This window comes from Conger conger, chromosome 11 (genome assembly GCF_963514075.1).
Source record: "Conger conger chromosome 11, fConCon1.1, whole genome shotgun sequence".
NCBI lineage: Eukaryota > Metazoa > Chordata > Actinopteri > Anguilliformes > Congridae > Conger > Conger conger.
Window position 1 is genome coordinate 37833160 of NC_083770.1, and position 24399 is coordinate 37857558.

The 24399-nt window shown below is 42.8% G+C and overlaps 1 protein-coding gene across 1 annotated transcript in view; it reads right to left on the reverse strand.

Moving 5' to 3' along the window:
* The window catches only part of galnt9 (polypeptide N-acetylgalactosaminyltransferase 9), a 110342-nt gene that overhangs the window by 6353 nt on the left and 79590 nt on the right, over nucleotides 1–24399 (reverse strand). Inside the window, exons 7-9 of the mRNA XM_061261760.1 lie at nucleotides 8881–9066; nucleotides 5368–5505; nucleotides 2431–2526 (exon numbers count right to left, since the gene is read on the reverse strand). Coding sequence (XP_061117744.1) covers nucleotides 2431–2526; nucleotides 5368–5505; nucleotides 8881–9066 — 420 coding nt within the window. The remainder of the gene's footprint in view (nucleotides 1–2430; nucleotides 2527–5367; nucleotides 5506–8880; nucleotides 9067–24399) is intronic.

Here is a 24399-nt window from a genome sequence, read left to right on the forward strand (position 1 = left end):
ACAGCCTAATTCTCCCTCTTGAACTGGTGAGTATATGCTACAACTTTCAAACTGAAAGCCAGTGACACGACAAAGACTTGAACAGTATACCAGTGCAGTATAAGGACCGACTGACACAAAACACTCATCACGAACATCTAATGAATGTAAGGAAGGAAAACTGGAACATGGATCTGTTCAAATGAATGGGTAGCTATACCTATCACTGACTGGATCCATTCATCTATCCATCCATCAATTATTTATTTGGATTATTCATGGTCAGGGACTGGACAGTCAGAGGAGGGGCGGGGTGGGGCTGAACGGAGAGAGGGGGGCGGGGTGGGACTGAACGGAGAGAGGGGGGCGGGGTGGGGCTGAACGGAGAGAGGGGGGCGGGGTGGGACTGAACGGAGAGAGGGGGGCGGGGTGGGGCTGAACAGAGAGAGAGGGGCGGGGTGGGGCTGAACGGAGAGAGAGGGGCGGGGTGGGGCTGAACGGAGAGAGAGGGGCGGGGTGGGACTGGACACAGAGTGAGGGGGGTTCACGCGGTCAGCGGGATTGCGAGTGTACACGCAACGCCACCACAGATCCGCCCCGGATTAAGAGGCCTCTCGGCATAACCCCCGCACACGGAGCATGGTGCTCCCAAACACGCCGCCGCACATATTCCACATTCCTCTGGGAATGAGGGTCGAGCGTGAGGCCCTCGGCCATGCCCGAGTCCCCCTGTACCCCCCTTTCAGTCACTCATGACTGCCCCCTCCCCGAGCAGACTGTCTGAAACACAATACATATTTGGTAACATATGGTTACATGAATTGGTATTAACCAATGTAGTTGTTAACTAACAACTGAAAATTTAAGCCGTACAGCTTTATGTATTTGTACATCATGAATTCATGTTAACAACTACATTAGTTGCCAAATCATATTGGAATGAAAAAAAAACAGTTCATGTACAGTATTTGTTAATGGTTAAGTTTAGCCTATGGTTTGCTCATGTATATATTCAAGTAACTAAGAGAGTATTTTGTTTTTAACAAATACATTAACAAATGTCATGGTCGGTGCCTTGCATGGTAGCCAATCGCCATTGGTGTGTGAGTGTGTGTATGAATGGGTGAATGAGAAGCATCAGTTGTACAGCGCTTTGGATAAAGGCGATATATAAATGCCAACCATTTACCATTTACAACTGGATAATAATTCAAGCTCATTGGTTGAAAATTGGTTCTAATTGGCATAGCCAATGGCGTGGGGGGGATAAACAGTGTTGTGGTTTGGGGTGTTTGTTTCCGCAATTCCTCTCTTGACCATTAGAGGTCCGAAATTACCGATGTACCTTTAATTAATGTACCATATTGTAAAGTATGAGCAATATTTGTGTAAGTCGATGTAGGCAAAAGGAAAATTGCTTTCTGGGGCCTGCAGGAGCACTAAACACTGTAATGCCTTCAGACGCAGTGTGGTGACAAACAGTACAGCGTTTTCGTCCTAATTTAATCTCACAATGGCGCGAATTTAATTCATTTCCATTTGTTTACGTGCCGCAGGGGGAAGGGATTGAGGATTTGGCGTGGCGTCCAGTTACTTGGCCGCGCTGAGCCGGGCTCACAAGGAAACGCCTCGGTGAAGGGTTCCGCGCTGGGCTTTGAACGCGATCGCTAATTTATTTATTGTCAGAGTGCATTTCCTGCTAAGTGTGCTCTGCGCTCCGTCCTCAGGAAATACAATTAAAATTAAAATAAAAGAAACGAGTCTTTGTGCTTTCCGTCTTTCCCCTTCCAATTGTGTCGTGTACAACACAAAACAAAAAACAGATGAACTGTTGTCCTCACACAACAGTACTGTCCTTTGGTGAGATGCTGAACTCATGAGGCTAAGCCTGTGCCTGCAGCTCTGTCTGTAGTGGTCTGTATTAGCACTGCAGCTCTGTCTGTAGTGGTCTGCATTGATTTCCAGGGTATTAGGAGGATATAATGTACATTTGTCACCATTTTAAACAGGACATGGGAACCAGACTACTATGAATGTATTTGTTTTACAGATTATTATATACCCTTTATTATTATTTTTATTTTTTTTGTGCAATAAAGGGAAATAGATGTGTTCAACTGAAAACAAAATGTCTCAAGATCTCCTGAATACCAGACACGAGTCGAAGACAGCCTATGTTTGCGGCGAACTGAAAAAGTTTGAATATGTTGCCGTCTCGATCGCATGCATGCATCTTAGATCATTAAAATGCGTGAACTGAAGAACTGAATGTGAAGGTTTGAAAAGCCCAAGAGCAATCTGTGGCAGAAAGGGAGCTGCAGAGAGAAGGAGGGAGAAGAAGGCATTTTCTTCCAGAAGTGCTGTTTCTCCTCAGGGTTTTCACTGCGAGAGTCAGCGCAGGAACGCAGGCAGGTAGGCGGGAAAGCGAGGCGTTAAATCAGAGCGCCTCACCTGAGAGGACATCCCGTGGCAGGGGTACAGGATGGCCTTATCGTCGTCTTCAGACCCCTGGTCCAAGCAGTACCCGCTGGCCTTGCTGTTTCGCACCTAGGACACAGGCAGACATCCGTTTAAATTATTTATTTAGGTCCACATTTGTAAAAGACATTATAGGGGCCCCAAATATATTTCAGTTGCTGCCTAATGCTGTTCACTTAAATAACATAAAAAATACCAGTAGGCACACTTGCATTTTGTTGCTGCCATACTGTACAGCAAACAAAATGCAGGATAAACGTTTGCATCTTAAATGCACCAGCAGGAATTACAGGTACATGAAACCTCCATCTTGTCCTCCATATACAGCGACTGCCTATAATGGAGGAGACTGAGCCAGTCTCTTTGCTCTCCATTTAGCCAGCCTGATTAACCTTCGACCTCTGACCACTAGCCAGCGGACATGGAGCTGACAACTATATCCTAGTGCTGTTATCGCTTTGAGCAATGGCTGGTACTTTAAGTGTTTATTCAGTTGCACTTCTTCTGAACTTTTATTAATCAAGCTTGTATCTGTTTTTTGTTTTTTTTTACCATTTTCTCTTTCGTACCTTGGGGTCAAGCAGACAAGCGTGTGCACTACAACTACTATGATAATTCACAGCCAATATGTAAAAGTTTCAACCCATATTCTAACACTAATCCAGCTTTCTTGTGCTCTGCCATCGAGCTGTAGCAGCTGCCTACAGCTTTGTCAGTATCAAACATATTGTGTGGTGTGAAATTTTGTGCTAAAGAGAGACTAAAAAGAAGAGAGATTCTACAGGCGACATTCAGCAGCTGTGGTGTTACAAAGTACCAAAAACGGCAGTAAGATCCTTCATTAAATAATCACAAAATAAAGATACAATATATATTGGGAAAGAGATTTTTTTTTCTTTACTGACTACAACATGTAGAAAACATTCAACTCCATAAAGGTGATATACACTCAGTGAGCACTTTATTAAGTATTTATTATTTATCAAACTTAGTCTTCTGCTGCTCTAGCCTATTCACTGAGAGGCATAGTGTGTTCAGAGATGCTCATCTGCATACCACTGTTGTAATACATGGTTATTTGCGCTACTGTCACCTTCCTGTCAGCTTTGACCAGTCTGGCCCTTCTCCTTTGACCTCTCTCATTAACTCTGCATTTTTGTCCACAGAACTGCTCACTGGATGTTTTTTTTGTTTTTAGCACAATTCTCTACAAACTCTAGAGACTGTTGTGTGTGAAAAGTCATTTCTGAGATACTCAAACCACCCTGTCTTAAATAAAATTTCTTCCCCATTTTGACATTTGGTCTGAACAACAGCTGAACCTCTTGACCACTTCTGCCTGCTTTTATGCATTTTGTTGCAGCCACATGATTTGCTGATTGAATATTTGCATTAACAAGCTGGTGTACAAGTCCCCCTAATACATTTATAGTATATAAGATATATAAGATGCTTTTTAAACACAATCTATCATCTGCTGTGATGCTACTACTAGTAGGTAACAGTACAGCACAAAACACACAATAAAACATGAAAATTGAAGCTATAATTTTACCCAATAACGGTCGTTAATTGCAATTATTCCTAAATCTGTTAAAATAGTTTCTAATTTCTGGAAGCATTTATGGCCTTGTTTTCGGTGCAAGGCATGGATGTCATGCAAAAAAAAAATCCATCAAGCAGACATCTAAAGCTAATAAGTGTTTAATTAAAACTCATTAAAGGGGAATTGACTCTTTAATCTTGTAGCTGAACTGTGTTGCTATGGAAACAAGATACCGATACCTATACCTTGCAGTAAAGTGTAACTCCTATTAAATAATTTATTTTCCTGGCAAAATGTAGCCTTTGAAGTATAGAAATGGAGGGAGAAACCTGTATTTGGATTGTGTAATACACCAGAGGTTCTACTCTGTGTGGAAAGCTTGTCTGCTTGATCATAAAACAAGCATTAACATCCTATTTCACGTTTTGAGAAAAAATCACTCTGACAAAACATTAAAATATGATTTTCAGCCTATTCGATTATGTTTCCTTGCTTGAGAAAATGCTGAGAATACAAACAACAACAATCTGAAACAGATGAGGCCATTTGTCTTAGCTCAAATGATTAAATAAAGGAATAAGCAACGCCACAGAGTAATCCATTGTGTAATAAATCTACAGTGACAGCTCAGTTGTAGCTATGAGTACAAAAACCACAAAGAAAAATAAAACGCACTGACATCCTTTTGTTCACTGAAATGGAAAAAAGAGAATGACAGATTTCATCGCTCCTTGCTTTTAGTCACTATTATAATGGAACCCACGTGCTACACACAAGCCCCTTAATTTAATTTAAATAAGAAAACAGAACAAATAGTAGTAACACAAAGAAGGATATTTTTAGATTATTCAGGCTGCCCTGACAGCTTTGAAATGCGATCCTCATTTTTGTGATTTTCTCCTGGCAGAAGCCGTTTAAACAACAATATATTTTTATATTGTCATTTTTATGTTATCACTAATTCCATAAAAGAATGACAGAAAGGAACTGACTGCACATTGAGCTCAGCCATGTAAACATTTTACGCAACATTATCAGCTGACATATTGCACAAGAAATGTCTGTAAGCGAATGAACAGATTGAGACATGCCTATTGTACTGTATGTACGGAAAAAAGCTTCAGCTACACGATCTAATAAAGTGACAGTGCAGGTTCATTTTTGTTCTTCAAGGATCAAATGTCCCAAATATACCCTGAAAGTACAGTAATGTTCTCTTGGGGTACAAATTAAGGTAATTTCCTGTTTGCTAACTATCCTGAATTCTTATTGGTGATGCAATTTCTGGGTTTTTCCAGCTAATAATCCTTCCTCCCTACCTAACTATTAACTCGGGGTTAATAATATTAATTAATTCTCCTTACCTCTCCGTAGGTGATGGTGTTGTTGTAAATGCGCATCTCGGGGTAGACGTGCTCCAGGTACCATCGGAAACTGCGACAGTGAAGCTTCTTTCTAAGGGCAACTCTCTCTGAAACATCGCCAAAGTCCACCCCGGGGTTCTGTCAAACCAAATTTAGAAAAAGACAAAAGAAACACAGGCCAGTTTAAACTGAGTCTCAGTCCCAAGCCCAATATGAAGTGGCTCCACCCAAATGCCAAGGGGTTCTGGCTTTGAAAAATTTAATAGGGTTTTAATAGAGGATCAAAAGAATAGTCATAGCAGACCGGTTGAAAAGGTATAAGGTCGAGACTCCCATCTGGTTCTGAATCTGCTCTGTATTAGTTGTGGCTGTGGCTGGTAGCTCTACAGATTAATACATAATTGACCAAGGCATCACACAGGGAGTGAAGGGTGTCAGTCAGTGGGACTACTATCTTATTGTTCCCTCTGATTAATTAGGCACCCACAGTCAGCCTGCACAAGATGGCAGAGAAGTGCTGTTCTCTGACTCACTGGGCTCATTGTAATCACTTATTTTACTCATCTTTTTGCTATTTTCTCCACTCCTAGCTACACCCACTGAGAGAGGCTAGGAAATGTGTCAAGAAAAATAAATTAATGACTTGGAAAGTGGGAAAACGTGAATTCCTTGCTGCTTCAAACGTCATTTCGAAGCCACATCAGTTACAGACGTGGCAGATGCGTGGCAGATGGGGAGAGGTGATATCCGCAAGTCGATCATTTATACGTCAGGCATTCCCAAAAAAAAAGTTTTCTTGCTCAAAGGTAAGATTTGGAGTTCCCAACTTCTACTTCTAGCTCCGAGAAGGAACATTTAATTGGTTGGAATGTCCTTAAAGATGGCGGACCTCGATCAATTTACAGGTCAGGAGCAAGGAAAACATAAAAGAAAATAATAATAAGCGATTTGAATAAGCCCTGTGTCTGCACAAGCTTCTCTACTGGAATGTGTAGCTAAAAGAAGAGTTGGCCTGCCATTAAATTCCGTCCAGTGGCCACCTGCTTGCTTGACCTCTTGGTTGAAAAGATGAACATGAAAAACACACACACTACCCGGGTACTCTACATAGGGGAGAAATATGGGAGAAAACCCTCAAGAAAACCACAGATCTTGTCTATGGGGGAGCCACCTCTTCCCTCGGGCCTTGTCATGAAAGGAGGATTCAGGATGATGAAGGGAAGGGAGGCCAGAAACAGCAGAAGGATGGCGAGCATGAAAGGGGTGGGGGGGCGGGGGGGGGAGAGGGGATGGGTGTGGAATGGAACCCACTGTCGGGCTGTCTGTGTTTGTTCTGGCAGGGGATCGCCATGGCGATGGTCTGGGACTCTCATTGTTCCTCCATTAGGCTTGGCGTTATGCTGGACAAATTTTAATCAGCTGTTTAATTATGAGCGCTCACGGTTCCAGTGGCACTGGGTGGAAGGCGTCCAACACTGATGCGGCGAATGCCTAATAACAAAAACGCTCTTCCAGTTTAACCTCCAAATGTGTCTGGATCTGCTTCATTAAGTGCTTCTCTGTCTACATCATTGAGCAGCTTTTCTTTTTTCCCAGCCTACTATACTCTTCAAATCCATACATATAGACATCGGAAAAATTGGCATGCTGGCAAAAGAAAGCGCTCAACCTGATCCGTGTCGACGTGGATGATATTTGAGGATTTCTGTTGGCTTGATTGTGCCTTGGAGAAAATTATCTCCAGAAATGAAGTGTGGCACCTTATGAATGCTACGGATATGAACGTTATGGATTTGATCATTTATTCCATAGAAATCTCACGAGGCCGTTCTCCATTTGGCAACATTGCTTACAATCACGGTCGGGGCTGAAGAATGAAACCATATCCTGTGAAAAGCCGTCTGTTAATAGTGGGCCAGCACAATCAGATTGCTTGCTCTGTAATCTGAACCGCCATAAGGCTGCTGCAATTATCCGCTGATATTTTCAGTGGGCGAGAGGTAAGCAGGTGCTGCTTCTGAGCTGGAATCATAGGCAATAACAAACACACGGAAGAAAAAAAAAACAGGAAAACAAAACAGTGTGTGTCCACAGCAGGCAGACACAAGGACGATAATGGGACACGATCACTGCCAGTTTCTGAATTACATGGGTAAAAAAAAAAATGCTAATGTTACAATGGGCATGTTTGTTAGCGGTTGTAGAAAACATTCATTCCCTGCTGTGTTTTTCCTGTGTTTTTCACAAGGTGCTTTGTTCAACACTTTTGCAATTTTGTAATAATGGATTCAGCTCACAGTGAAATGCATTTCATGCAGTCTATGTAAACGCTGCATCCTGTCTACACTCGCGAAGGCGTGTGAATTATTTAACCAAAAAAAACCGGATATCAATCAATAGTACTTCGAAAACCAGGATACACATGACAAAGACAGTGAGGTCACAGTTATTTGCAGTACAGTGCAGGAAAACTTGAGAGGGTCACCTTTATGAAGGTAAATTATTGCAATAAAGTTTCTGCCATATTTGTATGCAAAATCCCAGGTAATACCTGTTTATTATTTTCTGTGCGCGACAGGCTTTTTAGAAGCACTTTAAAGCAATTATACTTAATTTGATTTATGTGACAGCTGCAATGACTAAATAAAGCCTTCCCTCCATTTTAAGCGACCTTTCCGGCACTCGAAGGGAAACGTTCCCATTTAAACAGCACAAGGTCAGCCAGAGGTCAAGGGGGGATGGCAGCGCTTACTACTAGGGAGAGAGTGTGTAAAATAATATAATATAATATAATATAATATAATATAATATAATATAATATAATATAATATAGGGTGTGTAGTATAATAGAGGGTTTAGGTATGGTTAGCGAACTGGGCGTGTAACACAAAGGCTGCTGGTTTGATTCCCAGTTGGGGCTCTGTCCTTGCACCCTTCTGGAGGGTGCGTAACCGGAATTGTTCCTAGTACACCAGTTTGTAGAGAGATTCTTGAGACACCCTTCTGCCTGATTACGATTTGCCGTGCCCTTCTGTTCTGTTTGCCTTTCTTGTTTTGTTGGTTTTGACTTTTGCTACGTTCAGTGATTATTCTCCTGCCTGCTCCTTTTGTACTTTTGCTCATCTGATTTTTGGCTACGACCTCTGCTTGTGTTTTTTTGACTATTCTTCTGCATCTCGTTTTGGCACTGTCTGAATCTCTGATCCCCGGCTACGAACTCGGACTGTAATAAAGACAACGATTTTTGCTCATCCCTGTGGTTTGCATCTGGTTCCTTGATCGGTCGTAACAATATTAGCTTGCTTTTAGTTGCTGCTTAATTGACAAGTTACATTTTCTTCCCCCATTGGCAAATCTTGAAACCACATTGGCGGTATTTTTGTTTTACTTAGCTTAGAAAGATTAGTTAAATTATAAGACTAAAATACATGAGATTCTTATTTCGTTTTTGCAGTGTGTGAACGGCTAGTACTGAGCACGCTCCGTGAAGGGGGTAAAGAGGTGGACACTCACATTCATGGGGATGTTCCAGGCCATGTAGACGTGGGATTTGTACTCGTCCATCCAGACTTCCGCGGCTCGCAGGGCGTTCCTCTTGGCGTAGTAGTCGATGTCGTTGTTGTACGGCTTTTTCGTGCGCTCGATGTGGGCCACTCTGGCGCAGGGCAGCACCTCCATGCTTCCTCCGCACTGCCACACCTGGACAAACAAACACCTGTGTTACACTGTAGCCTTCAGCTCAACTCCACAGACACCTGTGTTATACCGTAGCCTTCAGCTCAATTCTACAGACACATGTGTTATACCGTAGGCCTCAGCTCAATTCTACAGACACCTGTGTCATACCATAGCCTTCAGCTCAATTCTACAGACACCTGTGTTATACCGTAGGCTTCGGCCCAATTCCACCAGCACCTGTTACCAAGACTTTGGCCCAGTTCTACAGAGAAACACCTGTGTCTCCTACAGCCAAATTCCACAAACAATTCCTGTGTTACAACCTTCAGTCCAATTCCACAAACTAATACCTGCATTAGCGCTTTCGGCCCAATTCCATAAACACCTGTGTTATAGAGTTCTTCCCAATTATATAGCCTCCGTCTCTGACAGATAAATTCCACTAAAGTTCCTACTGTAAAATCCAGCTATGCCAACTTCACCAGCTTGAAAATTGAGCTGGTCAAGATGGGGAAGAGCTGGTCAAACAGCATGGGCAGGCTGGTCATAACGTTGGTCTCGCTAAGTATGCGCTGGTCAACCAGCTAGTCTGGGCATGAGTTGGTCAGAACGGCTACCTGCTGTTTCAAAACCTAGCTTGAGCTGTTATTTTAAATTCAAAAAAACTTCTAATTCTAATTCTTATTCTAATTCTTCTAATTCTTATTCAGGAAACCAGTTTCTGGCCTCGTGCACAACCCATCCCTCCTCCCACTAGCTATCGCTTAGTTTAGCCTCCCAAGGCTCTCACAGTGAGTGTGGTGTGGACTGTCCTTATGCTGTACAGCTATTAATTATACCTCTATATTTACCCTCATGCTTCCCTCCTCTCTATGAGATATTTCCATCATTTTGTATCCTCCTTACATGACTCATGGCAAGTGTCCTTTCAGAAACACACTAAACAAATTAAGTACTGTACATTATCATTATTGCTATTTTTATTGTTATTCCGCCGCACAGCGAGAGATGAGAGGCTGTTTTGTGGAGCGGGCGTCTCCTGACGTGACCCTCAGCGGTGTGGCCCCGTGCTGCAGAAGAGGGTTTAGCGGAGGAAAGAGCCTTTGCTATTTTATGAGCTATTATTCTTTCTTTGTCCCCTTATCCCCCCCTCCCCCCAGCTGCTCAGCTCAGCAGCCCCTTTCAGGAGTTTCCAGCACAATAGGCCAGGGCGACACCCTGTCATGTTTAGTTTTATTGCTTTCCCGTCTGTAATGGGATGAGACGCAGTGTGAGCCCGGGCCAGTTCATCAGCATCGGTCCTCCTGCTGTCACCAGCCCCTTACGGAACCACAATACACAGTAATATGCAGTATACTGGAATAAATATATTATCTATACATCGCAACACTTATACTTATATCTTATGTCGCAACACTGCCAAATATACTAATTACTGTCACTTTAAGATATAGTATTATTACACTTCTGTGAAATATATTTGTAATTATATTTTCCTCATAGGTCCACATATTTATGATGTATTGCAGCGTATTCTCTGCCCGCCGTGAAGGCAGGCTGATGGACCGCATCGGTACTATACTCAAAGGTCAAAAGGCCGAGGGTTCGAGAGAGAAGTTGTGCGTCGAGTGAGCCGTTTCGCTAACTCATCACCGCCAGCCGAATCCTTCCCACAATGCCACCAGCCCTTTTATCCCGGGGCAGTAAAGTAGAGCGCGTCTATTTCTCTCTCTCTCTCTCTCTCTCTCTCTCCGAGGATCAGCAGCGACACACTCCGCATTACCGGCTCCGTGCGTCTGTGTAATTACAGCAGTCCCTCGCAAGCGCGCCGCTTTTCAGACGCCGGTTTGGTTTTCCATGATTAATGAATCGCATAGGCCGGCGTTCCGCCAGCCCGGCATCTTCCGCCGCAGTTATCCGCTCGCTGACGTGCGCTTAATTGGCTCAAATACGTATGCTAATTTTTTCCCTTCCTCTGGCACACGCACACCTTCAGGCCCAATTCCGCTGGCACAGACACACACACACACACCTTCAGGCCATCACTTTCCCCGTGTGACGGGGTGTGGAACCGGCTTTTTGGGAGAAAGGCCCCTGCTGCAGATTCAGGTAAGATGGGACCTCAGAACAGTACTACCGCACAAGCAGGGACCAAAACTGGGGAGACGGAATTATGCCCCCAGACCAAAATCGGCCCTGGTTCCTCCGATGGAAAAGGGGCTTTAGTTCCGCGAAACATTCCTGAGTTCCGGAAAAGGTTCCTGTGGTACAAAAGGGGCTACACTGTAAAAAACAAAAAAATTGTCAATCTCAACAAGTATTTTAGTCTTACATAGAATTAAGAATTAAACTTGTATTTCTATTACTTTTTGGCAAAATAATAAATAAAAAAAACTATATATATCCATCCATCCATTATCTTAACCCGCTTATCCTGATCAGGGTCGCAGGGGGGCTGGAGCCTATCCCAGCATACATTGGGTGAAAGGTAGGAATACACCCTGGACAGGTCGCCAGTCCATCGTAGGGCACACACACCATTCACTCACACACTCATACCCACGGGCAATTTATATGTATATCGCCAATGAGGTGAGACATATTTCAAGATGTGCCAATGGGGTTAGAAAATATTATCTACTTGCGATAGAACATTTGAAGTCTAAAGACTAAAACCCTTGTTCAGACTAAAACCCTGTCATGTGTTGTCCTCACCTTTCTAATTCATCTGGCCCATTTCTAGTGAGTCACATACAGTGCAATAATTTACCACAAAACGGACTGCACAGCCACTCTCCAAAAAATGTTACCTGACCATTAACACCTTCCTTTGCCCTCATTGTAGAGAGAACTCATTGAATACCTTCAGATAATGTAGCAGAGGTTGCAGTTCATATTTCATTTTAGCAACATTCCAAATCTCCAGTTATGTTATCTGGTGACTTCAAAAATACAGTAGTGTGCAAAAATCTGGGCACCCCTGGTCAAAAAGCCTTTTACAATTAATATCTAAGTGAACATGACACGTTTCTTCACATTTTAAAGCAAGATTACATTCTTTCTGGCAACTCTGCCATGAAGGGATTGTTTAAAGTAAGTTCTATTGTTGTCCTGTGAACAGAAAGACCTGTGTTTGCTAATCTTTTTTCCAGCTCTTTTGCAGTGATGTGTGGATTCTTCTGAGCATTTCTCACCAGCTCTCGGGCCATTCTATCTGAAATCTTTCTTGGTCTTCCAGACCTTGCCTTGACTTCAACTGTTCCATTTATCTTCCATTTTCTAATATTGCTGACGGTGGAAACAGGTAGTTTGAAACATTAAGATAGTTTTTGTAACCTTCTCCTTCTTAGTGGAAATGAACCATCTTCATTCTGAAATCCTTGGACAACTGTTTAGAGTAACAAAGAATAATCCAAAAGTGTTCCCAAATGTTTGCACAGGCCCATTTTCCTTGTTTTAAGAATTTATAAACAGTAAAAAATTAAAATTAAAATCAGTCTTGCTTTAAAATATATAGAAAGGTCTCGTGTTTAACTCTATTTTGAGTTCAGGTTGCTTTCCATCACATACAGATTCATTTATTAGTAGGTTATATTTCAAAAGCCCAAAAAAATAGACTTTACATTATAAAATCCCAACTGTGTCCCTCAACCTGTATCACCTCATTCTGCAGACGCAGATGAAAGATTCACATTTGCCACCTGCAACACAGTGTTTCACTATTGTTCAGACAGAATAAACAGTTCCCAATGATTATTTTTAGGTAGCGCCCCCCCCCCTCCTGTGGTTCTGGGATCAAGGTTTACCGAGCCTGTGAAACATACCTGTCACCACAGCTCGGAATGTGGTCAGGGAGTTGGCAACAGGGAGTTATTTAAGAGAGTCTCATGTCCCTTTGTGAAGGTGCATCAACCTTAGCCACCGACTGACAGTCATTGGGGACGGTTCTCATTTTAAACTGTCCATGCCATGAAGGCAGTGCTGGTGTCCTTCCCTAAGCTAGTGTCTCTTACCCTTGGGATGTCTGGTGAAACCTGGCTGACAGCGCGCTAACATTGCTATTGTCTGCCATCTGTACAGGTCAGATCTTTTTTAGAGAGGTGCTGTCATTGTGCTTTTTTATACAATGAAATGCGAGTAGAGGCATTCAGGTGGAGGCTTGCTTGTCTCCCTGAGGCTGCCACAAGGACAACAGTTAGAGGAAATTTTTTTATGACTTAATTATGTCACCCTTGATATTCTATTGTACATCAGTGGAAAGTCCAGAGGTCTGCATGTAAAAAAAGTCCTGCGGTGTGTTTCTTCCACCCAGGAAGAATTATGAAACCCATGAAGAATTGTGCTAGCAACTAGCAAATCCAGGTGACTGAAACATAGAAATGAGGAAGAACTTTTACCTTCTGATCCCCACCTCTGGTGTTCTTCAACTGTAACCATTGAAAGTCACAGCTAAATTACACATGGCCACAGTTTGGGTAGACTAGGCTAATACTTGTGTGACAACCACTGTAAAATTGTGGTTCAAAAATTTGATGCTCATCTGTAAGAAAATAAATGTCCTCCAGCCAAAAGAACTTGATATTGTGCCAGATCCCAAGGTCTAGAATGAAACCCCTTTCCATGTGCTGGAGTCTCACTCATTTGAAGTGCATACGGGTCAAAGGTAAAGCGATCCAAAATAAACAAAATGGCCTCTAATCACCAGAAGAACAGACTGCCAAAGAGCTTAAAGCACCAGAGCCTGTCTGCACTAGTTTCCAACACATTCGTCTTCCCTCTTCCTTTGTTACCATTTTAATAAATGACATGCTATAATTTTCACACATCATATAAAGAAAATGTCAGAACCTTCCGTAGTGTGTGGAGGAGTCCTGTTTTCCTTTTTTCCCCCGCTGCAGAGAACAGCAGAGAATTCCCGTTAGCCTCCGTGTTAACGTTGGAGCTTTGGAATCACAGGCGTGGAAATGCACTCGTTGTGCAGCGGTGACTCCGGGTCCCTGCCGATTCCGAATTTCAGAGAGAAACAAATAAAATGTCGTCGGCGAAGAACTGGGTGAAGAGTGGTCATACAGTAGTTTGAGGTGATGGATCAGACAAGCTTTCAGAAGAAAACTCAATTTGTTCATTTTGGGGCCAGGCAATTGAAACGTCTGCTTCAGTTAATCTTCCTGTTTCTCCAGCCCGACAGGTGCTGGTGGCTGCTTTGAAACGTCTCAGTTTTCACCGAAAATACACTCAATGCAACATGACTTGAACCTGTGGGGGCCAGACATGTTTTCTTTCAAATTAAAAAAGAAAAAAAAAGGCAGGATGACTTGAAGTGGCGAAAAGATCTTTCTGATTCTATGTGCTGTTTTCACATTTTAACACTTTTTTGCCTCCTTTGAACATACTTTATCTCACAATACAAGTAAATCAGTCGACTTGATTAGAGCATTGAAACAAGATTTTCAAGATAAAACTTATATTCACCTTTCTGTTACCACAATGGTTCGCTGTAAAACATAATTTGCAATTCAAGCTGCACCTTGTGTCAAATCCAAGAAAAATCAATTTGGAATGCAGCCAAATATGCCCGTGAATACTGATTCTCCATCATGAAAAATCTTCCGCAGTCATTTTCTGTGCGGCGCGAGAGCGGTGTAATTGGCGTGATGAATGGCCCGGTGGATTTCACTTAACCAGGAGACAGATGAACCGGAGATCTGACTCATTTGGCGCAATGGAAAACACATTTTTTTTTGTTACCGGGACAGGAAGTTGAATGTGGAAGTGGTCCCAGCGGGACGTTCCACGCGCTGGGTGTGTACGCGTTTCACTGAGTGCACGCGCGCGCATGACTCACTGAGTTCCCAGCTGCACAGCGATGCATGTGTTGTATACATTTGCGTGCGTAATTGAATTATTGCACTGACGCTAGTCCCCTTCCCTCCATGACAGCCCATCCGTGGCTGTCCCTGGCTGGGGCGGCCTGTAGCCTAGTGGTTAAGGTACATGACTTGGACCCGGAGGGTTGCCCTGGTGTAACCGCGATAAGATCCGCACAGCTGTCGGGCCCTTGAGCAAGGCCCTAAACCCCATATTTCTCCGGTGGGGATTGTCCCGTTTAGTCTAATCAACTGTAAGTCACTTTGGATAAAAGCGCCAGAAAAATAATTGTAATGTAATGTACTCTAATGTCCCTTTCTCCTGCCGAGTCACGTGGTCTACTTCAGAACCTGACTGAGGAGGTGTCCCTCAGAGGAAGTCTTATCCACTTAAATTTTTCAATGATCCACAGAATGATCCGGTCGAAAAAGTAAAAGCGGTCTTCTCGGGAGCTCGTGTTCCTTTTCTCTTCCCCCTAAAGTTTGTCATTCCCTTACGGTGTGTTCATTGATACGGTTTGTCAGCTAAGGGCTACGCATCCTGCACTTGCCGATTGGTGATAATATCGCCTCAAACCACTCAGGGACAACGTTCCCTGATGCAATATAGGGTGGTTGTATTCTCAATTAACGCTAAATGGAAAAGAGTATTTATTTCACCCAGTTTCAGAAACAATCACACAGCTCTTTAACTGTATAAGCAAGAAAGATGGCAAAGCCCCCTTACTGCCCATACCTGCGGTCTCAGACTTGAGCTTTTAATGAAACATAGTCCTGTGCAGCAAATTCAAAGGCCAATGCAATAAGTACAGCATTACAATTCATCTGTATTCATCCGTGTATATTCACTATGATGTTTATTATCGGGTATTGTTTCCCCTACAAAAGATGCCAGTGTGGTTCTTTTGTTTCATTTCATTCAAAAATGTAAAATATTGACAACTATTGCAGGAGTATTGTGACAGTGCTACCCAGAGGATGAACTGGCTGGAGCCTCCCAGCGTCCAGCATTGACTTTTGGAGGTGTGGGATTCCTAATACCGCATGTAAATTAAAGATCAATATCTTTAGATGGCCGCTTGCAGGGGGCTCCACGGAGAGGCCGTTTAATCATCGTTAAGTTGGAGCAGTCGTGTGATCGATGACATTTTTTGATGTTCTCCGGACAAGGTCGCCTCCGGAATAAAGAGGCGTAGCGCAGTGGTTTCTCGCGATCTCAGGTTATCAGCCCAGGAACTGTTCCATCCATCGTGGTTCTCGAGCGCAGGTTATCGGGGCAGGAACTGTTCCGGCCCGTGGCGGTTTTCAATTGCAGTTCTCAATCAGGGCCGGAACCGTTCTCCGTGCGCGGGCGTACGTGACTCACGCTGCATGGCGTGGTGAAGCGTGAAGAGTGGCAGCCATTTCAGGTGCAGACGGGGAAGAACGCCCCTGAGGACTAATACAGCACTCTGTTCTAAATATAGAGGCTGTAATTATCCCCCTCTCTCTCTCTCTGAAGCACCTCTCTCCCTCTCCTCCAGACTCCTCAAACTGCTGTGGCCCAGCAAGACTTTATTCTGTTGTCTGCATTTTTCGGGTGCCATTACGGCTGCTTTTCAACTCTCTCTCTCGCTCTCTGTCTCTCTCTCGCTCTCTCCCCATCTCTCTCTCTCTCTCTTATTATTTTTAATTTTTAAAAAAAATTTTTCATTCTAAGTAATGAATTGACGATTATGTTTCAATAAAGGAGCCTCAAAATCAAGTATCTCTCTCACATTCACTCATTCTCCCATTCTTTCACTCTCAGACACACTCACTCTCTTACACACGCTCTTATACATTCTCTCTTTCTCACAAATGCACACATGCACACACAGTCACTTTCAATCTTCAATATGTATTTGAAGGTGCTTTATTGGCACATTATGTAAATTTAAGCATAAATAAAATGTTAATTCTTTTTAAGAGCAATAAGCACTGGGCTAAGGTTGCCCTGCATAGTTTTGTGTGATTGGTGTGATTGTGTGGAAACGGTATACAGTACATTTATAGTATATAATTACAGCATACATTCACCATTGATCTGTCTGTGAAATATTGTACAGTTTATAGGGACACCTGGATCATATTATAATTTTCGAGTCATTAGCTAACCAACCTACAACACAACACAAGGTGTCCGCCTCCCAAGACTAGACAGAAAATTCAATTCCGACACTTTGACTTACATGTGGGTGTATGTTTCAGGAACAAGTCCTTTAAATCAGTGATCAATAAGAAATGTCAATGATCAGTATGAAATATGAACTTTCATATTTTTGGCATTTTGTATTGTATGCATACTATATGATGGTGCATATACCATATAGACAGAAGAAGTCAGGAAACATGCACACACACACACACACACACACACAAATCTTTCATGACAAATACCCTCCTGTGATATAAACACAGACATCTCCATTTAGCGCTGGGATGGTGCACCCCTCACACGCCCGCCCATATCCCCCACCCCTCCCTTTCCTGTCACACGGGTTTCTAATGTCAGAACAGATGAAGTGTGGAATCCGCAGCAACAACAACAGCCTGTTCCCCAGTGGGACGTCATTGGCAGGACTGCCCCTTTGGGAAAAGAGCCAGGAGATCTGTTCTTGCAGGGGGTGAAAGCCTTCATGGGAATGTTACATGCTACAGCCCATAGATACATTAGCCTAAATCAGTGGTCCTCACTCCTGGTCTTGGAGAGCCGCAGGGTGTACTGGGGTCCTCATGAGTGTACGGGGCTTGCAGCCATATAAGTGTACAGGGCTTGCAGTCAGGAGGTTGCAGGTTTAATTCCCATGTAGGGCACTGCTGTACTCTTGAGCACTGTACCCAATTCAAAATTCCTTCAGTAAATATCCAGCGGTATAAATAGATGAAATGCACAAAAAAAAGATGCAGCATTGTGCAGAAACCAAAACACAACTCGATTTCAACAAGTGTTTCACACATATTTCGACTTCAAATCTTACAAATTCAATATTTTCTCCAAAATAGGATTTTAGGTCTCATTACAAGACTGAAACACTTGTTAAGACAGACTGATTTGCAGCATAAACTGTTGAAGTTGCTACAGATATGTTAATCTGTGAAATGCCAAAATGTTCTGTAAATGTACTGGATGTAGTATGGCTCTTAAAGCATGTTTCTTTTTTTGTTTAATTCCATCTAGTATTTGCCTTCACTGAAACAGTCATTACTTGTTGTGAGCTCTCTTGGTAAAGCTGTTTACCTGTTCTTGGGAATGGTATTTTTTAGCAGTTCTTTAGACTGGCCAAAATAATCCAATCCATGCGCCATGCTGCTGTCAGTTTCTGATAAAGGCATTTCAGATTTTTTATCTTTAGGGTACATGGCCTGAAGTGGACTGAATAATGTCCAAAATTACAGATGTACTTCAAAGCATTTTGCACATCTCAATATAACTCAATCTACTGTTTCAGTTGCATATGCATGATGGGCATTGGAACCAATTTGGCATTCAGTGGGTCTCCTGGCGACCAGTTACCAAGGTAACAACCAGGCAAAGAGTCATCAAAGCTTGTCTCCTATTGGATAAGAACTATTTCACCTGCACCTGCAAATGCTCTCCCACTTACATTTTTCAAGCTTTGTTTGCTACATAAGAGCCGTATAAATTTAAATACAGACAGCTCATAAAACATTACTCTTAATGTTCATTATCCAACCTTATTTAGTTGCAACTCTGGTGGTATATACCTGTGGCTCTCCACACAACAGTGACCCCTTCTGGTCAATCGGGAAGGCACACTCCACCGCCCATCTGCACATGACGTGTTCAGAGGGGTATTTCACAAAGCAGAATTACTGAGTTAGCTGGATAACTGCACTGAGTGAAACCTGGAATGTGAATCAAGGATTGAACTAAGAAGAACTGTTCTGTGTTATCCGGCTTTGTGAAATACCCCCCAGCTCAGCAGCTGCACTGCAGAAGGAACGTTAAGATCAGCTCCATGTCACGTTTTTCAGAGGGCGTGCGACTATAAGTGCTCTCACACTGGGAGAGGTAGTAGCAATTAACATGAATACACTTTGGCCAGACAAATACAACTGGAAAAAGTTATTAAATTTGGCCCTTTTTGGGCCTCTGTGAGCTCACGCAGGGTTAAATTTGGCACTTTTTGGGGATCTGTGAGCTCACGCAGGGTTAAATTTGGCTCTTTTTCGGGCTGCAGTGAGCTCACACAGTGTTAAATTGGGCCCTTTTGGGGATCTGTGAGCTCACACAGGGTTAAATTGGGCCCTTTTTGGGGATCTGTGAGCTCACACAGGGTTAAATTGGGCCCTTTTTGGGGATCTGTGAGCTCACACAGGGTTAAATTTGGCACTTTTTCGGGCTGTTATGGGGCACTGTGAGCTCGCACAGGGGAGGCTGGAGGACCTGGCAGGTGGAGGCAGGTGGAGCTCGATGGACCAATGGCGTGGCTGCGGGTCTGGTTCCCAGATGTCTGAGCATGCTGTCGCTTCTCCTACCTTCTGAGGTCTCCGCCAGAACATTAGCAAAACAAATCAGACCAAATTAGTCCCTTCCCCTGGACACAGAAGGCATAACGGCGACACGAGGACCGCACTGCTGCCAGGCGGAAAAGCACGTCCGCGACACGCAGTAAACGCACGCAGACGATCCGCATTCTCCACATGCAGGCTTTACAAGCCCGCTGAAAAACACAACTTCCTCTCAGCAATATTTGTGTTTTTATGATTGCGAACATTATTGTTCTCCATTAGCTTTGAGAACTGGATCACGGCTGTACCGCTAAACAGGAGCGTAGCCAGGAATTCTAGCCACCCTGAAAGAATAGTTAAAGAAAGAAACTATGTTATTTTTCCGGGCGACATTGGCGGCAAGCGCAGTTGTCTGGCAGTCGGAGGGTTGCCGGTTCGATCCCACGCCCATGCTGTTCTGAAGTGTCCCTGAGCAAGACACCTAACCCACAATTGCTCCTGACGAGCTGTTTGGTGCCTTGCATGGCAGTCAATTGCCGTTGGTGAGTGAGTGTGTGTATGAATGGGTGAACAAGAAGCATCAATTGCCAACCATTTACCATTTGTGGACCCTCTCCAGCTGTACGCAAAGTGTAAAGTGAAAAATATTCACATTACACCCCACAAGTGAAGGCCCCGCCACTGACTAAACACACAGGCTACACACAGACTACTACTACTAGCAGCAATCTCACACTGGATTCCTGGAGGGCTGCTGTGTTTGCTGGATTTTCATGCGTTCCTACACTTAAATGCTTAATTAAAGCCATTGATTGGCTAAAGACTCAGCACACCTTGTTTCCAAGGCCTACATTGATTGGACTGAAAGGAAATGACAGCTGAGGGAGGCTGTGGCCCTCCAGGCCTGGAGTTTGAGACTGCTGGTGTAGTGCAATCAATCACCAAAAACGCTGAATTATTCATCACTGTGCTCCTGTTGACTTTGTTAATGAATTTACCTGCTGTGTATGAAAATCTAAATTCAACAAGCTGCATTAACATAAATCAAAACTTTTAAACAGGCTATTGAGCAATTGACAGTATTACAACATTATATACATTCTCACAATTAAACAACATTAAGTGTAATTGTGATATTTGAATTTAGTATAGTAATATGATAGTGACATTTTATATATCAAAATATTATTTTTACTGCTTTGGACTGTACATACAATTCCAATCTTAGTTTAAACAAAATATAAGTGTAATAAACGGATTATGATTCATTTTTTACATATGATTACTTTAAAAGGACTGAATATCCCAGACATATCAGCTACAGAAATAGGTATGCTTATTTTCTGTCAGCAATTTATTGAAATTTCACGGCTTCTCCGAGAAAAATCTGGAAGCCTTTTTAAGCGCATGTTCAAGGACAAAAATACATTTCAAAGACTCTAATTCAAAGATTGTCTATTGCGTATCGATTGAACAGCCCTTTGTTTATTACACTTGTGAAAACAGGCACACAAAAAATCTCTGCACACCAAAAGGCAGCTTCATTTGTCATTTAATTTCCAGAGGAGGAAGTATGAAAACGATAGAGACCTTCAGAAGAAGGAGTATACTTGCTAAATATCAGCCATGGCAGCATTTATCCTGGTTATTTTTCATTGGCGAGTTATTGTTTATAAGGACATTACATTACAGTACCAGTCCAAAGTCCTCGGGGTTCTACAATTAAATGCAGCCTTTAAATCTTTTGTGCTTTTAAATGACTGCTTTTATTATCGTTGTTTCTATGTCTGCTTTCAGCATTATTTTGTCCTCTCTGTACCCTTTGTTTTATTTCTCGACTGTGCAGAATGTTTATATTCAGTTAACAAATCTCATTTATGCTTTTCTATGAGAAATTTACCTCCAGTCGATACATACCTGGCTGGCAGGAAGAGGAATATGCACAAGCTGAATCAGCACTTAAAGAGTACATTTAAAAAGTTTATAATAAGATATCAAATTTAGGCATAGATGCTCATATACCTGTAAGTAGCATTACCCCATGGCTGGCATATGTGAATCTGCTGCACTTTATAAATGACCAAGCAACGACCTCCCCAGGCAATGTGCAAATACTGAGTTAAATATTTTAATTAATTGGTTGCTGACACTTTTATCGAAAGTGACTTACAGTTGATTAGACTAATCAGGGGACAATTCCCCTCTGGAACAATGCGGGGTTAAGCTGCATTGGGCGTTGCTTGAGGGCCTGTGCTGTGCAGATCTTATTCTGGTCCCAGTCATATACTGCACCTTAGCAAGGAACTGTTCCTGCCCAACCACTGTTTCAAAAAAACATATTTATTACTTTTTAACCAGAAGTTAATTGAAGTTCTCCAAAAATATGTGTAAATTAAAGTGCTTGAGAGGCAATCAAGGCACCACTCACAGCTTGAATTCATATTTCTCCTTATCTGTTCATAATAGCCTGCTCCTTGAGGCGGCTGTGCTTTCCATCCAGAATGCTTTGGCATTTTTAGGACCTTAAATGTTCTTAGCTTGACCTTAAAATTGATTCCATCTTAAAAGTCCATCTATCTATCCATCCATTTTCTAACCTGTTTATTCCTGGTCAGGGTCATGGGGGAGGGCTGGAGCCTATCCCAACATGCATTGGTGGAGATGCTGGGTACACACACACCATTCACTCGCACACTCATACCTACACACACACACACCATTCACTCGCACACTCATACCTACACACACACACACACACACACACACCATTCACTCACACACACACACACACACACCATTCATTACATTACATTATTGGCATTTGGCAGACACTCTTATCCAGAGCAACGTACAGTTGATTAGACTAAGCAGGAGACAATTCTCCCCTGGAGCGCAATGCAGGGTTAAGGGCCTTGCTCAAGGGCCCAACAGCTGTGCGGATCTTATTGTGGCTACACCGGGATTAGAACCACCAGCCTTGTGTGTCCCAGTCATTTACCTCAACCACAACGCTACAGGCCGCCCATTCAGTCACACACTCATACCCACAAACACACACACACACACACACACACACACACACACACTATTCACTCGCAAACTCATACCTACACACACACACATACCCACAAACACACACACACACCATTCACTCGCAAACTCATACCTACACACACACACACACACACACCATTCACTCACACACTCACACATACACACACACGCCATTCACTCACACACTCATACCTACAGGTAATTTAAACCCACGCGAACACGGGAAGAACGTGCCACACAGAAAGGCCCCAGCCGGGATTCAAACTCAAGCCCTTCATCCTAGCCACTGCACCACTGTGCCACCCATGGATTTAAGTGTTTTTAAAATATATATATCTATTAAAAAATGATTGAATCTGATTGAATCTGTGACATAGCCAACAGGTTACATGCTAAACATGAGGTCCAGTTTGTCTGGTAGGAAAAGTGTGAAAAATCTGTGCGGTGTGGGTGGGTGAGTTTGAATAAAAAGCACAAAGGCAATTTCTAGAGAATCTCTATTCTCTCAGAAGAAAGGGTTCCAACAGGCACCGTTGTGCCTCCACAGGGGAACCCTATCTAGTTCATGGGTTCTTTGTTGGTACAAGATGGTTCAATCTGGGAGCTTTTCACACCTACGTATCTTAGGTTTGAAATGGCCAAATAACGCTTTCAAAACCCATTTTTCTAAGAGTGTACAGCTGTCCTACAAGCGCTGACTGTGAACAAAGCCAAGCCTTGCCTCGCTTCTGCTCTTACCAGATAAAATCATAGCCTGTTACACTTAATGAGTCCGCACTGGGAAAATTAAGATACAGAAATGGATGATGACCTGTCAATCAGCCTTATCTCCACTGCATGCTAACCATGTCATTAAAAACAGCTAATTATCCCCGCTTGGGCCTTATCTGTGAGGATCATGTGTCATCTTTTCTGTTTGTTAAATTACATTATTTTTCTGCTTTGTTGACTCTGTTGCCCTGGGTGATTTCATATTTATCTGTCTGTAAAGGTAGATATTTGGGACCCTTCGGGAAGTGATGGGTGTTTTAGTACCTTACACAAGGGTCCAAAAGGGGTGACACACCTGGGAACTCCAATTCAGACATGGCTCAAATATGTATGTAATTGTTTTGGATGCCAATACTTTTCTATGCTTTACTGAGCTTGTCTGGTGTATTGAAACCTGTGAGATAATCTCAAAGAGTGCACAACCCTACCTTCTGGTCCTCCTGGTTGGCTCAATTGCACCAGGCAAGATCAATTGAGCATGGAAAAGTATTTGAATCCAAAAAAATCTGGTATTTGACCCAAGCCTGCCTCAATTAGAAGCCCCGGTCTTGAGGATCATTCGAAGGTGCACTCACTGTACACCATCTTCAAGTACTGCCACTTGTGGTGATGCAAAAGAGTGTTTGTGTCACCAAGAGTGTTCATTTAATTGAAGTGGTTTATTTATCCTCCTAAGAAATCAATAAAAAGACACTAAAGGATCATGGTGGATTAAGTACGTTAAAATGAATTATCCTCCTTAACCAGACCCAGGTCAGAGATAGCCAGAGTTTTCCCACAAGCACACATGATAGATTCTTTGTACATGTGTGCACGAATCTGAAACAGCCTCTTATTTCTTTACAAATCAAGTCTAGCATCTGCTATGCTGTTGAACACAACATGCAAAGTGACTCAAACAATGGGTTTTAATTCAATTAATTTAATCACAAGGTGATGGGTGGAATAGACAACAATCATGTGAACATAATGGGCAGCTATGATATTGTATGTTGTTATTAGCCCCCTGGACAAAGGTCACGGATTGAAAGATCATATGGAGCTCATTACATTCTGCTAGTTCAGCTTCATAGATTAAACTACATTTCATTACATTACAGTTGATTAGACTAAGCAGGGGCCAATCCCCCCTGGAATAGTGAGGGGTTAAGGGCCTTGCTCAAGGACT